This window comes from Gadus morhua, chromosome 16, assembly GCF_902167405.1.
Source record: "Gadus morhua chromosome 16, gadMor3.0, whole genome shotgun sequence".
NCBI classification, from domain to species: domain Eukaryota; kingdom Metazoa; phylum Chordata; class Actinopteri; order Gadiformes; family Gadidae; genus Gadus; species Gadus morhua.
This window is the reverse complement of record NC_044063.1, coordinates 8,312,348-8,329,391: the sequence shown is the minus strand read 5'-3', so window position 1 is coordinate 8,329,391 and position 17,044 is coordinate 8,312,348. Positions and strand designations below refer to the sequence as shown.

Below are 17,044 nucleotides of genomic sequence, written 5' to 3'. Positions count from 1 at the left end.
GTCCCTCTCATCGGTTCTCATGCTCAATGACCTGTCTGCAGCATTTGACACAGTGACCCACCAGATCCTCCTTGCCACTCTCGCTGAACTTTGCATTGCTGAATCTGCCCTTTCCTAGTTCACATCCTACCCGACGAATCGCACCTATCAGGTACCATGGAATGGCTTTGTCCAAACCTTGGCCGCTTGACAATGGTGTCCCTCAAGGCTCTGTACTGGGGCCCCTTCTGTTCTCCCTCTATACCAGATCTCTGGGCTCTGTAATTACATTAAACGGCTTTTCCTATCACTGCGACGCATGTCTACGCATATGTCTGGCAGACGTCAGCACTTGGAGAACTGCCCACCACCTGAGGCCTTAACCTCAACAAGACTGAGCTCCTCATAATGCCAGGGAAAGATTGCCCACACATGGACTTACTGGTCACTGCTGAGAACATCACTTTATCTCCCTCTCCAACTGCCAGAAACCTTGTGTTGAACTGGACAATCAGTTGTGCTGCACAGCAAACATCACCGCAGTTGCCCGATTCTGCAGATTTGCAATTTACAACATCCGCGGGATCCGGCCCTTCCTCACAAGGGAAGCAGCTCAGCTGCTATTCCAAGCGATGGTCATCTCCCGCCTTAACTACTGCAACTCGCTCCTGGCTGGACTCCCTGCCTCTACGATTAAACCTTTACAGCGTATCTAGAACTCTGCAGCGTGCCTTGTGTTCAACCTTGCCTACTGCCTTCCTCAATGATTTGGTCAAGCCACACACCCCAGCTCGATCCCTCCGCTCAACTACCTCAGCTGGACGTCTGGTACTACCGCCATCGCTTAGAGCAAGCAAAGATAGATCAGCGAAGTCACAACTCTTCTGTTTTGGGACCTCAGTGGTGGACCGAGCTCCCTGCCAATGTCAGGATCGCAGAGTCGCTCACCAGCTTTCGCAAAAGACTCAAAGCTCACCTGTTCAGAGTTCACCAAGACACTGCATAGCCATCCAGTCCCTTCCACCAACCATTGTATGTTGTACGTCCTGGCACTTATTGTACGTTGTACTTATTCATAGTACTTAATTGTGTAGCATCTGCAGAAGCTGTTATCACTGCTGTATAAGGGGAATGGGTTAGCCTAGCGATTGTTAGTAGTCATTTCTTATGGCAAATGTACTTACTGTAGGTCGCTTTGGATAAAAGCGTCTGCTACTTGCCCTAAATGTAAATGTAAATCATTGTATCCTCTGTAAAGCGCTTTGAGTGTGAGAAAAGCACTACACAAAAACAATGTATTATTAGGGACAGTAATGACATCATTAGGGATAGTAGATGACATCATTAGGGACAGTAGATGACATCATTAGGGACAGTAATGACATCAGGGACAGTAGACGACATCATTAGGGACAGTAGATGACATCCTCAGGGACAGTAGATGGCATCATTAGGGACAGTAGATGTCATCATTATGGGCAGTAGATGACATTATTAGGGACAGTAGATGGCATCATTAGAAATACTAGATGACGTCATTAGAAAAAAGTAGATGACCTCATTAGGGGTATCGATGACATTAGGGACAGTGGAAGACGTCAGTAGATGCTAGATGAGATTATTATACAGTTGAAGACGTCAGTCAACAATAATTTACATCATTAGAGACTAGACGTCATCATTAGAGCGTGAGATCGTTTTAGCACTGATACCGTACGGTACACCCCATAGTAATATTAAATGATATACATCTTAATGAAAGAGGAATCCGACCCTCCTCTCCCTGAGACAGTGTGATTGGTTGCAGACGAACACCTGACCTAGACAGACCATTTGATTGGTTGCAGACAGAGACCTGACCTGGAGAGACCATGTGATTGGTTGAGTGGCCTTTTGAGGCCCAGGGTTATCTTGGCTAATCGCTATCGGTAGCAGTATACGTCACAAACACATAATATAAGATGGACAAAACAATATAGAAACGTTTTTATTTTAAATGTGAACAGAATGCCCTGCATTAAAGAGCTCTTTGGTTTAAAAGATGAAAGAGTTAATTGAAATATATTTTAAAAAAAAAACACCCCAGAACTACTCACCCACAAGCCAACATGGCTGCATTCCCAAGCAGCAGGATAAGACCCGCCCCTTCTGGGCCAGAGAGGGCGTGACGTTGTTACAGAGAAACTATTGTTTAATTGTGTTTTGTAGTTAATGCCGTATGCTTTCAGCACATAATTCAAAGTGTCTTGAGGTCATTCAGGACCAAAGCTTAAGAAAATCTCAACATTGTAAGAATCAGGAGGGGGGAGTCCACTATCAAGGACACTTCTTAGGATCCTTCAGGTTTGGGTCTAGTTTCCTTGGACATGGGACGGACTCTAAAAGTCCCTAGGTAAAAAAACTGAACCGTTCTTCACAGTAAGTCCTGGTCTTGTTCTGTTGAAGCCAAGATATAAGAACACAATAGATACTTCAGATCATTATGGGATGGAACACAGTCCTGTTGAAACCAAGACATACATTAGATATATCAGATGTATAGGCTGTGTTGTGTAGTAAAGCAGGGAGAATATATAGTGTGTGTCTATGTGGTCAACCCAGCAGATAACATAGTGTGTGTGTGTGTGTGTGTGTGTGTGTGTGTGTGTGTGTGTGTGTGTGTGTGTGTGTGTGTGTGTGTGTGTGTGTGTGTGTGTGTGTGTGTGTGTGTGTGCGTGCGTGCGTGCGTGCGTGCGTGCGTGTTTAATAAAGCAGACACAATCATATATTGTGTGTGTACCTTTATTGCCTCAGGAACGGAACACGTGCACGGCCCGGACCACATACTGCCGACAGATTGGACACTCCGACATCCTCTTTCCACACTTAGTGCACGTGACCATGTGGCCGCACTCCAGCAGGACGCAGTCGATGGGAGAGTCCATGCACACCCTGCACAGAAGGTCCTCACCCGCTGCAGTGGAATCCCCCAGGCCTGGGACACACAATATGAAAGTATGATACACACAATATAATACACACAGGATGTCCTCTGCTGCTGCTTCAACCATTACAGGGGAAACGCACACACACACACACACACACACACACACACACACACACACACACACACACACACACACACACACACACACACACACACACACACACACACACACACACACACACAGCTACCCCAGCAAACACCCCTTCTTGACAGATAATGAGGAATTGGGAATTAAACAACTTCTCAGAATCTGGGTAAAACTATTTATCAATATCTCAGCGTATTCCTTTTAAAACCCAGAAAAAAACACGCACACACACACACACACACACACACACACACACACACACACACACACACACACACACACACACACACACACACACACACACACACACACACACACACACACACACACACACAATATTACAAATAAATATGTTAAGGTTGGAGGTCCAGGTGAGTCACTAAGCAGCCTACTGACCCTGGTTATGCAGCTCCAGGTCGTTCTGGTAGAGCCGGGTCACTCTCTCCATCAGCTCCCACTTTTCGCAGCATCCTTTGTAGTTGACAAAGTTGCGGGCCAGGATCTCCTTGAGCTGGCGGACGCTAAGCTGCTCGATGTCCTCCAGCGAGGACAGGTCGGAGAGGGAGGCCCTGCGCCCCGGGACCGCCACCTCCTCAGAGTCCGACCACTGCAGGGAGACACACAGCTGAATGGATATACACCAGGGGGCAGGTGGAGAACTCCAGCGTAGAGCTCGAGTGAAGAGCTCTAGTGTAGGGCTCGAGTGAAGAGCTCTAGTGTAGGGCTCGAGTGAAGAGCTCTAGTGAAGGGCTCTATTGTAGGGCTCTAGTGTAGAGCTCTAGTGTAGAGCTCTAGTGAAGAGCTCTAGTGTAGAGCCCTACACTAGAGCTCTTCACTAGAGCCCTACACTAGAGCCCTACACTAGAGCCCTTCACTAGAGCTCTTCACTAGAGCTCTAGTGAAGAGCTCTAGTGTAGGGCTCTAGTGAAGAGCTCTAGTGAAGAGCTCTAGTACAGGGCTCTGGGCTACAGCTCTAGTGTAGAGCTCTAGTGAAAAGCTCTAGTTTAGTGCTATAGTGTAGAGCTAGCGCTAGAGCTCTACACTAGAGCTCTAGTGAAGATTAGGGATCGACCGATATATCGGTCGGCCGATATTCGCGGTCTTTACGTGTATCGGTATCGGCCGATACGCGGCCGATTTTCGCCGATACTTTTTTTCGCCACTTTTTTTTATTTTTTTTATTTTTTTTTTACTAGTTCTACCTCACCTGTTATTACTATTTGTTAAATATAGTTTTTTATATTGAAGTTCAATAAATGTTCCTTTTTTTAAATTGAGACTTGTAACATTTGTTATCAGTGTAATTTTTATGATTGAGGGAGCAAAAAAAAGAAAAAAAGAAAAAAAAAAAGTAGTATCGGCTCTAAATATCGGTATCGGCGTATCGGCGTATCGGCTAAGGCTGATGAAAAAATATCGGTATCGTATCGGCCCTAAAAAATCTGTATCGGTCGATCCCTAGTGAAGATCTCTAATGTAGAGCTCTAGCACAGGGCTCTGGGGTAGAGCTCTAGTCTAGGGCTCTTTCATAGGGCTCTGGTGTAGAGCTCTATTCCAGAGCTCTAGCATTTCGTCTACTCTAGACGATGTCTGCGGACGTCAAAGGTGTCTGTGCGCGAGTGTATGTGTGTGTACCTCCAACTGCGGCCCAGTGAGGCTCTCGGAGTCAGAAACCTCCACCTCCACCTCCACACACACACACACACACACACACACACACACACACACACACACACACACACACACAAACAAACACAATGCTTGGATCAATGCAGTTCAATCAAACACGCTGGCTGGACAACACATGTGCCGTACAACAGGGGTCCTCACCTCTTCGGTCCCCTGTGGGGGGGCCGTCCCACCGGGTGCAGTATCTGTAGGGGTTGGGGCCGCGGCGGGGTCCGTGTGGACGGGTAACGTCTCGTCGGGGAATGTTTCCGTAGAGGCGGTGTGTGCCGAGGCCGGGGCCGCTGCATGGGCGGGCTCCGTGTGTGCGTGTGCGTGCGTCGTGTCCGTGTGCGTTGTGTGTGCAGAGTCTGAGGGCGCCGTGTGTGTGGGTGTAGTGTGTTGGTCCGGGGGGAAGGGGGGCAGCTCGAAGCTGGACGTGAGCGGGCTGGTGCTACCGGGTGACGGGGTCTGCTGACCTAAGACCAACTCCACCAGCTCCTCCTAGAGAACCACAACACAGGCGTCGTCGCTTCAGAAACACCGCCACGCCGTCTGACCACGCTACGTCCTCAAGAGTTATCAAGCCTCGCCTGTAGATATACAGCCTCTCCTTTAGTCATCAAGCCTCTCCTCTAGTCATCAAGCCTCTTCTCTAGTCATCAAGCCTCTCCTCTAGTCATCAAGCCTCTCCTCTAGTCATCAAGCCTCTTCTCTAGTTATACAGCCTCTCCTCTAGTTATACAGCCTCTCCTCTAGTTATACAGCCTCTCCTCTAGTTATACAGCCTCTCCTCTAGTTATACAGCCTCTCCTCTAGTTATACAGCCTCTCCTCTAGTTATACAGCCTCTCCTCTAGTCATCAAGCCTCTCCTCTAGTTATACAGCCTCTCCTCTAGTTATACAGCCTCTCCTCTAGTTATACAGCCTCTCCTCTAGTTATACAGCCTCTCCTCTAGTTATACAGCCTCTCCTGTAGATATCAAGCCTCTCTTGTAGTCCTCAAACCTCTCTTCTAGTTATCAAGCCTCTCCACCCATAGTACCTTCTCTCTGCAGAGCTGGGTGGGGACTTCGTGCAGGTGGAGGTAGTCTCGGAGGTCCTTCACCTTCAGCTTCATTAGTTCAGCCGGCTCCAGCAGGTTACCGTAGAAACGCTGGCAGGTGTGGCAGAGGCGGGGCCTGGGATCTGCCTCGGCGGAGCAGCTGCTGCAGTAGTCCTTCTTACAGTCAACACACACATGCTGGGGAGAGAAGGAGGCACAACGGGAGAGAGGCATAAACACACAGTGAGAGAGAGACAGACACACAGTGAGAGAGAGACAGACACACACAGTTAGAGAGAGTGATAGACACACAGTGAGAGAGAGACAGACACACAGTGAGAGAGAGACAGACACACAGTGAGAGAGAGACAGACACACAGTGAGAGAGAGACAGACACACACAGTTAGAGAGAGTGATAGACACACAGTGAGAGAGAGACAGACACACAGTGAGAGAGAGACAGACACACAGTGAGAGAGAGACAGACACACAGTGAGAGAGAGACAGACACACACAGTTAGAGAGAGTGATAGACACACAGTGAGAGAGAGACAGACACACAGTGAGAGAGAGACAGACACACAGTTAGAGAGAGTGATAGACACACAGTGAGAGAGAGACAGACACACAGTGAGAGAGAGACAGACACACAGTTAGAGAGAGACAGACACACACAGTTAGAGAGAGATAGACACACACACAGTGAGAGAGAGACAGACACGTACAGTTAGAGAGAGAGATAGACACACAGTGAGAGAGAGACAGACACACAGTTGGAGAGAGTGATAGACACACAGTGAGAGAGAGACAGACACACACAGTTAGAGAGAGTGATAGACAAACAGTGAGAGAGAGACAGACACACACAGTTAGAGAGAGATAGACACACAGTGAGAGAGAGACAGACACACACAGTTAGAGAGAGTGATAGACACACAGTGAGAGAGAGACAGACACACACAGTTAGAGAGAGATAGACACACAGTGAGAGAGAGACCGACACACAGAGAGAGAGACAGACACACAGTGAGAGAGAGACAGACACACAGTTAGAGAGAGACCGACACACAGAGAGAGAGACAGACACACAGTGAGAGAGAGACAGACACACAGTTAGAGAGAGACCGACACAGGCAGAGAGAGACATAGACACACAGTTAGAGAGAAAGACACACAGTTAGAGAGAGACGGACACACAGTTCGAGAGACAGACAGACAGGTATCAAACAGGTATCTACAAGTATTAAGAAAAATCAAGATTTGGCACCAGTTTATCGGTTCTTGTGTCGCACGAAGAAGGGCGACGATATATCGCCGTATTGTTATTTTGTCCCAGCCCTACTAGATATGGTTTCAGTGATACATTGGCCAGTGATGTTACTGGGTGGTAGAAAAGTATAAAGGTTACTCGGTGAATAATGGGGAAGTGTCAAAGAGCCCGTAGCCAAACAGCAGTATAGTAAACTTGTCCAAGGTATTGAGATTGCTTCAACCAGTTCAATGTCCCTACACATCACCAGTAGCTGTGATGTGTAGATAATGTTCTACATTAATGGGATAACTAGCTGTTAGCCTAGTTCTGAGACCCGGATATTTATTTGTCAATACGTAATTCAAGTTGCAATGTTGAACATTTCAACTGACATTTAGCAATCAATAGAAATCACATCCTGTAACTGATCATTTCGGCATATAAAGAATGCTGGGCAGCCCGTACCGCTGTCTTTGTTTACAAGAATATTACTTTCAACCCTCCTAGGCCCCTCCCACTCACACCACCCAGCCAGCCGAGCTACACTGGTTCCCTTCACCCAGTCTGCCAACTCCAGTCAGAGTGGAAAGGACTCTGGTAATTCGGTGAATTTTGAAATTTTGAGTCTCCTGCCAGTCGGTAACAGACGGTTGACATATATAGGGTTGGTTAATGCATGATTAACTACTAAGCTGTAATAGAGGGTTGACTATAGGGTTGGTTAATGCATGAATGTTAACAAGTCAGGGTCAGTGGTGTCCATGGTTACCTTGCGGGCAAGGGTGTGGAACCCATCACCACAGGCCTTACAGCGGGGCTGCTGATTGGCCGAGGGCTGGCTGCTGTAGCCAGAGTTGGTGTAGGCCTGCTGGCAGTGCCCCCTGCGCGCCGGCTCCTCCGACGGAACGTCGTCCACACACAACCAGCTGCAGCACGACCACATGGGTCTAACACACACACACACACACACACACACACACACACACACACACACACACACAATCACTATTATAAATGTCTTACTCCTAAATAATAGTGACACACATACTGCATGCGGATAATATGTGTCCTAACATAGACTGTAGAAAATAAGGACAATTACTATGAATAGGTGCTAACATTATTTGTGAGTGTGTGAGAGGCTGCGGACTAATGATTAATTTAAAGCATTAGCCAAGTGACATCCTATATCCGACCGGCTACCTGTGGCACGATGTTACAACTGTGTCATCGCTACGACACGTACAAAAAACGTGAGTTAGAACTGTGATACCTTGTAAGTTCCTTAGTACTAGGGGAGTATTGCGGTACTTGGTGAGTACTGCGGTACTAGGCGAGTACTGGGGTACTAGGTGAGTACACTTTGTCAGCATTAATGTGGTACTGTCTCAGTACTGTGGTACTAGGTCAGTAATATGGTACTACGGGATTACTGTCAGTACTGCAGTACTAGAATAGCAATGTGGTACCAGGTGAGTACTTTCTGGGCTGCTGCAATAGGGGAGTACGCTCAGTAATACTGTGTTAATCTGCAGAGGTCCTGTTTAAGCAAAAAGAGTTAGTGAATACCTAACAGTTGACCACTATATACAAGACAGTATAAACATACACAGAAGACAATACTAATACTCAGAAAGAGGAGTGTCTAAATTACTTCTCAGGAATAATGTCAACGTGTCTCGTAATGCTAGGAGTTCAGACCAACTGTCCAGATCAAAATATATGTCACTGTATCTTCCCTTTAAGAACTCTAGCCAGTCACTGAATATAAAGCACATGGAAATAATACCAAGTCCATGGAAATGTAGGGATGCAAGTGTGGAAATTGTCAATTTAGTTTTAACCAAATGCAGTTTGGACAGATAACATAGTAAGGCTAAATGGGAGTAGTATTTCTAGATGTATTTATATTTAAATTTACATAATAGGTGGACAGGTAACATAGAGCTAAATGGGAGTTCTATTTATAGATGTATTTATATTTAAATGCACATTATAGGGGGAGAAGATAACATAGTACAGATAGATTGGATGTAGTATTTAAAATGAATTGATAGTTAAATGTGATTTATTAGGTAGACAGGTCACATAGTACACCTAGATGGGAGAAGTACTATAACGTAATGATTTTTTAGATTTGAATGTAAATGATGATGAATGGTTTGGATAATAAAGTACAACATTATGAGAAAGTGAAAGTTAAACAAAGTTCGACATTATGTGTCAAGGGGTATTAAAAGCTCAAAAGTGATCAGAGGAGAACAATTGGTACTGTGGTATAAATACACGATAAGAGAAGTTAAAAGCAGTAGTCTTACCTGAAGAGACGACAACAAGTCGGACTGGAAGCTCGTCAGCCTCTTCTTCAACCGGTGGTCGAAAGTTAACCTTACTCGACTAGTCAACGAAACTTCATAAACTAGTTCCGTACATATAATGATGTAAACTATATGTATTTTAAACGACAGCGGATTAAAGTTAATCAAACTTTTTAAAAAGCGACATCTCTGTTGTTAGGTTCAACCAGGAAGAGACTCCTGGACGAGACTCCTCCTCCTCCCGTGGACCTGCCCCCTGGCGGTTGACACAAGCAGCCTTGATTACCTAGTCGCCCGTGGTTCCCTTACTAGTTCCCCTCCTGAGCTATCGTCAGTAACCTGTAGTTCACTAGCTAGTGGTTCACTAACCCAGCGACAGTTGATGTAGCTTCCCAGCTAGTGACCTAGAAACTGTTATCTAGAGTATCCTCCTGAGTCCTGACCTAGGGGCAGTGACGTATAGTTCCCCTATAGTTACCTAGATTTACTTCCCGGACCTGGATCAGTTACCTGTAGTTCACCTATAGTTACTAAGAGTTTTCTAGATCCCACTATATACGGATATGTATATTCATCTAGAACTATATAACTAGTAACCTCGATAGTTATTTAGTTGGGACTAGTTAACTTAATTAATTTTAGACTAGTCACCTACCTATAATAGTTAAAATAGGTATTAACAATTATCTATAACTAGTTACGATATTCACCTTACAGCCTTCCTACATTAGTCATGAACTATATAATAATATACAAGTTACCAAGACAACTGTTAACCTAAGTATGTCGATACCCATAGAACTAGTCAGACTATAATAGTTAAATATATACAGTTTACCAACCAGAGCTCTTCTGAATCAGAGTAAATGGAGATTCTTTCTCTCCTAGACCCTCAATCCTTTTGCTTGTGAACCAACACAATTGTAATCTGTCATAATTAAGAAAAATGTAAATGCTTAATTACACTAGTTCATTAAGAATGAGAATGACGGATGGATAATAAGGACCTCATATAGCTATTACCACTCAGTATGCATTGGGGGGGGGGGGTTCAGACTACATTTAAACCAAACATCACAAGATGTACATTAGAGTGAGAAATCTAGACACATTTGATCATCTATTGTAGACTTCATGTGTCCATACAAGAAATAATAGCAATAATACTAATATAGAAAATTAAATGGAGTAGCTATGAGGTCAGAATCCCCCCCCACCACAAAGTGAAAGTAGCGGGCTGAGGAACAGGTACTGGAGCGTACGTGTATGTATGCGTGTTATGTGTATGCGTGTAAATAAGTCACGTCCTGTACCCGTGGTTGAGCCTTCTCAGAGACGGCTTCCTCTGCCATGATGCCTGAACATGTTTTAAACATTACTTAACAGAATAGTTTTAAACCAGGCCATGGGGCGGTGCAGTCAAACTGATGTACAGAAAAACTTTATTCTCGACTTCCGCTTCATTTTGAAGGAAACTTCATACAACGTCAACGCTTCCCAAAATGTAAACACATTCTTAATAATGTCAGATGGTACATTTTTATTGCCATAAACCGTGTAGGAAACAACTTAACCCAAAATAATAAAAACAGCTGTTCTTTCTATAGTACAGTAAGAAAAGGTTTCACGTTCCCAATCTCGTTTCCAGTAAAACGTCAAATAAAAATGGTTCTTGCAACACACAAAATGTTCAGAAAGCATCTAGAGTTGGTCTATGGGGGAGCGTGATGCTGGTCGTTAGTGAGGCCAGCGGAGCATCTGTTGGTGGAGAGAGGTGTGCCTGTGGTGGCTGCTGCTAGGCGCCCTCACAGTGACACCACATTATTCCAGGAAGCCAGGACACCCGAGCTCAAAAATCTTTCAAACAGAGGAGCTGGTAACTCTGGGCAGGGCCTCGCTGAAGACCCACCCCCTACAGCAGCTTTAACCAATCAGCTGCTTGGAATAAAGCCACATGGAGGAGGGGGACCAATGGCTGACCGAGCCAGCCAGCTCTCTTTTTAAGGGGGGGGGGGAGAGGGAGTGGGGGGGAAGGAGGGGGGGGGGGGGGAGTGGACTCTTTGAAAGATTTTTGTTGTGGAGAAGTGGATCCGGGCTTGCTTCCAGAATAATGAAGGTTATTCGTCAGCCTAAGGAAGCACAAGCAAGGCCAGAGTTAGAAAAAGCCAGCACATTGGACACGGCAGCTCTGCAGTCAACATCCTACAGCTTTAATAAGTCACAACAACGACAAGTGGGCTCGAAGTTCCATGATTGACAAGTAACCCAAGATATGACATTGTTGATTAGGCAAATGGAGCACATCATGCACCCCATGCACCCACGCCCTAGGCGGAGTCCAGAGCGACACAACAATTACAACATGCTTTACATCATGACCCTCCCCCTAAAGGCTGCTGGCTAACCAACATCCTTTCACCCAGGCTACACCAGTAGGAAACAGTCAGACCAGCTTTAGGTCTGACTGTAGGGCAGTCCTATTGAACCCCCTGATGTGACCCAGACACTCAGAGCACACAGGTAGCTGTGAGCATGCATTCAGAAGCTGGTGTGTTGTTGGAAAAGAGAGTGTCTATGTGTGCGTGCGAATATTTAGCCGAGGGCAACGAGAAGAAGGCTTCATGGTTGACCGAAAGTTCTAGTTGCCATGCTAACATAGGTCCTCCCCCCTTTCTCTCCCCCAGCCAGTCTCTCTCCCTACGCCTTCTCTTGGGCGGTTACCTCCTCTCTGGGCTTGGCCCCGCCGAAGATGGCTGAGTGGGGGTTGGCCACCTGGTTCAGCGGGCCAGCCACGGTGCGCGGCTTCAGCTGGAGGCGGGGCCTCTGAGCACGCTCCTCTGTGGACACACAACAAGACACTTTAATACACGACAAAAACAAAACACACAACACAGACATGTGGTCTGCATGCTGGGGACACAGCAACAGGCAAACCACAGCCCGGCGCCGGAATCGTCACGTGACCTCGACACACTGCTGCAGTGTGCTAATGTCCCTGAAGGCTCAGGCCCCGTCCACACGGAGCCGGAACGTGCGAAAAAGATCCGGTTTCGTTTAATGCGGTTCACGGATTATCTCCGTAAAGTCGGAGTCATTGCGAAACCGCATCGAGCTGAGGAAACGCTGTAGTAAATATTCAAGGCGCTGGTTTTCCACCGAAAAAAAAGTGGAGCGCATCAATCCTGCGTGCATACAGCCTACGCGCTGTACACAAACATTCAGTCACGAGGAGATTCAACCTTTTAAAATTGAGCAGAATTACTTGTTAATGTACAGTTCGTACTTAAATTCCTCAAGGGGCTTTATTTTAAGCTAAAAAAAAAATACAAATAAAATAATAAATAAATTCAACGCAACTCTGACGTCCCCCAGCTGGTGGGGGGCTAATGACGTCATCGTTTGCGTTTCAGGCGTCCACACGAATCCTAACACGAAACCGCAGAGGTCCGGATAGATTTGAAACCACCTCCGAGGGTGGTTATGCGGTTCCACCCAAAAAAATAAAACGGCTCCGTGTGGACGGGGCCTCGGTTATGGTTCCATGTTGATGCAATGCTAGAGGGTTTACGGACCCATTACGTCCTTGCCGACCCTTCAAACTTCCACCGCAAGGGCCTGACGCACGCCTCCCAATAATTGTATCCTTACATCGAGACGACGCAGCAGCAAGGGCTGGTCCGCTCACTAAAACCCGACGCAGCTCCAAAACAAGTTCAGGCCTGCGTCGAAGCATCTCTGCGTTGTCATTGCTAGGACGTGGAACTGTAACTGAGCCTTTACACCAACAGCGCTATATATATATATTTATTTTGTTTGTGCGTGTGTCGTCTCTCACCATCTGAAGGTTCTCTGAAGTCGTCTGTTGGGGGTCCTCCGCGAGGAGGTCCGTCTCTAAAGCGACCCATGCCCCCACCGGGTGCTGCTCCTCCCCTCCGGTCACCGGGGCCACCGGCTCCTCGACCCCGCTCCCCCATGAAGTTGTCCTCTCTAAAGCCTACACACACACACACACACACACACACACACACACACACACACACACACACACACACGTTAGCCGTCTGAACCCTTGTTCAGCGAGAACCCTGGACGGCTCCTGTAGAATGATGATGTCATGGGGTGAGGGGGGTGATGAGGGGGGGAGCCTGCAGAACGTGTGGCAACTCCTCCCGTCCCGACGTGGCTCCAGACGGGATGCAGGACAGAGACCGCCGCTCCGCTGCAAGCCTCATGAACTCATTCACTGCCAATCCATTAGGCAAACTGAGGGACCCCTACAACCACCCGATGATAACACTGTCTATACAGCTTCGTTTTGAGTGGCCCAAGCCAGGTGTCCTATTGGACCCTGAATGGCCAATAGCTGCTGTTGCCCCGCCCTGACCGCACCTCCTCCTGAGTTCTCAAAGTCGTCCCGGCCTCCTCTCGGCGGTCCTCGTGAGCCTCCACCTCCTCCTCCTCCGCCACCTCCTCCTGCAGGGAATAGCTTTAGTTAAACAGATCGGGGAGGAGAGACGCAGAGGAGGGAGAGAAGGAGGGGAAACGCAGCGGGGGGGGGGGGGAGACGAGGCGGGGAGATGAAGAAAGAAGAAGAAAACAAGCAAACCACGAGCACTATATATACGGAGGTTAAGGGGAGAGGGCTGAAAAGAGAGCCATGGTTAAGTTAGAAGAGCTCATGCATTCTTTCACAGCACCATACCAGCCCTACGCCGGGAGTGTAGGCCCTACATTACAGAAGGCTTCAGCTGACCATAGCACCTCCACCACTGTGTAGGTGTGTGTAGGCACTACAATATTACAAGGGGTGGGAAGGGGAGCTGAGGGGACGGTGGAGTGAAGATGAGGTGAAGATGAAGGTGTGCAGTTAGACTTCATAGTAGCCATTACTGAACGGATAGACAAGCTGAAGAAGAAAAACAAGGGTTAGTTAAAGGCCTCTAGCTGCTAGCAAGAGACCACTAGCTGAGAGGAGGCTAGCGGCTAGTAGAGCTATTAGTAGCAGGGTTGTAGCCGCTGGAAAGAGGCCGTTATCGACAGGCTGGGTGCTGCCTAGCCCCTAGCTAGAGGCTGCCTGGCCGCTAGCTAGAGGCTGCCTGGCCCCTAGCTAGAGGCTGCCTAGCCCCTAGCTAGAGGATGACTGCTAGCTGGAAGAAAGGCTGCTAGCTGCTAGCTGCTTGTTAGCTAGCCAATTAGATCTCACCTCTGTCGTCTTTCCTGAAGCCAAAGCCGCCGGCTCCTCTCTCCTGCCTCCGGCCCTCGGCAATGTCCACCCTGAGCGACCTGTCTTCCAGGAGCTGCAAGAGTCAAAGGTTAAAGGTCAGTGAGGGCATCATATGTACTTGAATAATAGCCTTAATTATATGCCTAGAGACACTCACCGCTCCATCATATGCAAGGGCTTCCTTCAGTGACTCCAAGTCCTCAAACTCCACGTAACAAAAACCTGCAACACACATACACACAATCAGACTCCAAATAGCATGCGCGTGTGTGGAAAGTGTGTGTGTTTGTATGCAAGTGTGTGTTAGTTTGTGAATCAAGTGAGAAGTGTGTTTGTTCGTGACGTTAAGAGTCCATCAACCGTACCGTACGATATTTTTTATAACTATAACCAGTAATAATTTATCTAAGCAGGACTTTATTATACAACTATACACACAGCCAGTAACAATTAGTGTCACAGATAAGGTCTGCTTATCGCTGGACAGCGCCAGGGTAGTTTAGCTGGTTTGGGCTCAACATATCAACTAGCTAACCTACCAACTCTCCTTACAAGGAAGTAACTAAAAGGTCTGGGTGTGCTGCTCATAGTCGCAGGGGAAAATATGGGATTTAAAAAAAAATGCTTTAAGGAATTGGCTTTTAAAGTACAGATATAAGTAGCCATTATATAACAGAACCAAATACACTTTTATAAGATGATAACCAAATCATGTGGACACTGGGAAGGCAATACATAACGATTTATTGTACGGTCGCTCAACATTGAAACGTTAAAGTCCAAACAACCTATGGAACCACTTACTCCCATTATGATTATTTAACGTTGCCATTACAGTTATTTTTAGAGAGCATTTGATGCCATACAAACATACAAACATACATGCATGCATACATATATATATATAGTACCGAGCGTTACACGTATTCAAAGGGTTTGTACCTTTGAACTTGTCCGTCTCTTTGTCTCTGACCAGGCGAACGCTGCGGACGCTGAGGTCCTTGAATATGTTGTCGATGTCCCCCTGCACCGTCTTGAAGGGAAGGTTGCCCACGTAGGCCGTGAACGGAGGGTCCGTCGGCAAATCCTTCTTACGGGAGGCCCCGCTGGGCGCGTCCCTGCGAGGTCTGGACACATAAATACACGTTGACAACGGCTTTATCACATTGATGTTGCTTTTTCAACACATTTTTCAGCGGAGCAGACCTAGTCTTTGGTTTATTCTCCGGATTTACTCGTGGTTCATGACATGTACATTTCCTCTAGCGTTGGCCAGTCATGCCAAAGGGTGGAGGTACGACAGACTAAGATATCTCAGAGTGACAGAAAAGTTGGGCTCTATTATGAATGGTGGAATCTACTTCCCAGGTAAGGTTTTCCACAACTTCCTTCAATTTAAGATATTATGGAGCTGGTCCTAGTTTCCTTTCCCGATCATTTATGATTTGTCTCATTTACCAATATTATTATATATATATATATATATATATATATATATGAGGCAAATATCGTTGTTGTTAAGCTGACATTAAAACTTGCATTAGTCTGTATGGTAATTATGATTAGCGGGCTACTTGTGACAAAGATGCAAAGTGCAAATATGAATTCAGGTTTGAGAGTGATAACACTGTAGTTTGTCAGCTTATTGATTAATGTAATGACTTCATTACATAGTCTGCTAGACCAAGCCCTTTTAAGGTGTGTGTACTGTTGAAACAAATATGACCTAGTACTGATAATATGTAGTTCAGAAATTGTGTCTGGTAGGCAAGTCTAAACACCTAGGGATGGCCCCTAAGTGAATGTAATACTATTCTTGCCCTTTTATTTTGTGGTAATAAGGGATGTTTGTTGTCCTGCGTCTTACTTCCCACGGCGCATGCGTGGAACCAATCATATGTGGTGGTCTGCACTCTGCGCACAGGTGACTCGATAAAATACGCGTCTGCGGACTTTGTTTACAATCGTGTAGTGTCTAAAAGCGCAGTGCCCACCAATAGACAGTCACCAACGAGAAACTGGTAGACGCATATAACCAGATTATAACACGCACTGCAGCATGCAGTCAGACACTCTGCCAGCAGAGCCCAGTTGGCCACACGTGGACCGGGGGACTGTACTGCAATGTTCCTAGATGGAGTATACTCGTCGTGAATTCACAATAACATCCAATTCAACCATTGCGTGTACTCGCTGGGTTTTCCAAAAAAAATGAAAACTGAAATCAAGCGGGATAACCCCCCCTCACCCCCAGGCCCACATGGACAACACCGGCCTGGCTCTAAACATAGTCCTCGCTGGTTCACTTTCACCGCCTAAATCTTCCTTAAGAGGAACTGGAGAGACTTGAGGTTGGGTGTTTATACGCTGACAACAGTGCCTGTGGTGGTTCTCTGGGGGTCCATGCAGCCCCAAACCGCACCGGCAACCGCGCCGCTGGTGTCGGTTGGACGGGCCCTGATCTATGGCTAGACCAGCACCTCAAG

The 17,044-nt window shown here is 46.7% G+C and overlaps 2 protein-coding genes across 5 annotated transcripts in view; both read right to left on the bottom strand.

Annotated features, from left to right (window-relative positions):
• Nucleotides 1–1,950: 1,950 nt before the first annotated feature.
• On the bottom strand, nucleotides 1,951–9,592 carry rffl (ring finger and FYVE-like domain containing E3 ubiquitin protein ligase). 3 transcript variants are annotated; one of them, XM_030380748.1, is made up of 8 exons: nucleotides 9,335–9,592; nucleotides 7,786–7,963; nucleotides 5,764–5,961; nucleotides 4,884–5,222; nucleotides 4,689–4,745; nucleotides 3,450–3,660; nucleotides 2,759–2,953; nucleotides 1,951–2,415 (listed from the first exon to the last, which is right to left on the bottom strand). In XM_030380748.1, exons 2-7 carry the CDS (start codon nucleotides 7,957–7,959, stop codon nucleotides 2,769–2,771), a joined length of 1,164 nt encoding a protein of 387 aa, XP_030236608.1. In that variant the 5' UTR covers nucleotides 7,960–7,963; nucleotides 9,335–9,592; the 3' UTR covers nucleotides 1,951–2,415; nucleotides 2,759–2,768. The 3 variants fall into 3 exon arrangements, with proteins under 3 accessions (XP_030236608.1, XP_030236610.1, XP_030236611.1); XM_030380750.1 differs by having other exon boundaries at nucleotides 4,689–4,739; XM_030380751.1 differs by lacking the exon at nucleotides 4,689–4,745.
• Nucleotides 9,593–10,759: 1,167 nt separating this feature from the next.
• eif4h (eukaryotic translation initiation factor 4h) overlaps nucleotides 10,760–17,044 on the bottom strand; it is a 7,132-nt gene continuing 847 nt past the window's right edge. The window contains exons 2-8 of one of the 2 annotated variants that reach the window (XM_030380752.1): nucleotides 15,501–15,685; nucleotides 14,716–14,780; nucleotides 14,538–14,631; nucleotides 13,724–13,807; nucleotides 13,170–13,328; nucleotides 12,056–12,171; nucleotides 10,760–11,463 (exon numbers count right to left, since the gene is read on the bottom strand). In XM_030380752.1, coding sequence (XP_030236612.1) covers nucleotides 11,452–11,463; nucleotides 12,056–12,171; nucleotides 13,170–13,328; nucleotides 13,724–13,807; nucleotides 14,538–14,631; nucleotides 14,716–14,780; nucleotides 15,501–15,685 — 715 coding nt within the window. In that variant the 3' untranslated portion in view covers nucleotides 10,760–11,451. The remainder of the gene's footprint in view (nucleotides 11,464–12,055; nucleotides 12,172–13,169; nucleotides 13,329–13,723; nucleotides 13,808–14,537; nucleotides 14,632–14,715; nucleotides 14,781–15,500; nucleotides 15,686–17,044) is intronic. The other variant, XM_030380753.1, reaches the window with a different exon arrangement.

What these genes read in the sequence shown, in the direction of transcription:
- rffl (XM_030380748.1), bottom strand. Translation starts at nt 7,959, where the DNA reads ATGTGGTCGTGCTGCAGCTGGTTGTGTGTGGACGACGTTCCGTCGGAG. An exon ending in CCCAGCTCTGCAGAGAGAAG is followed by an intron (nt 5,223 to 5,763) that starts GTACTATGGGTG and finishes GTGGTTCTCTAG; the next exon opens with GAGGAGCTGGTGGAGTTGGT. An exon ending in CCTGGAGCTGCATAACCAGG is followed by an intron (nt 2,954 to 3,449) that starts GTCAGTAGGCTG and finishes TGTGTGTCCCAG; the next exon opens with GCCTGGGGGATTCCACTGCA.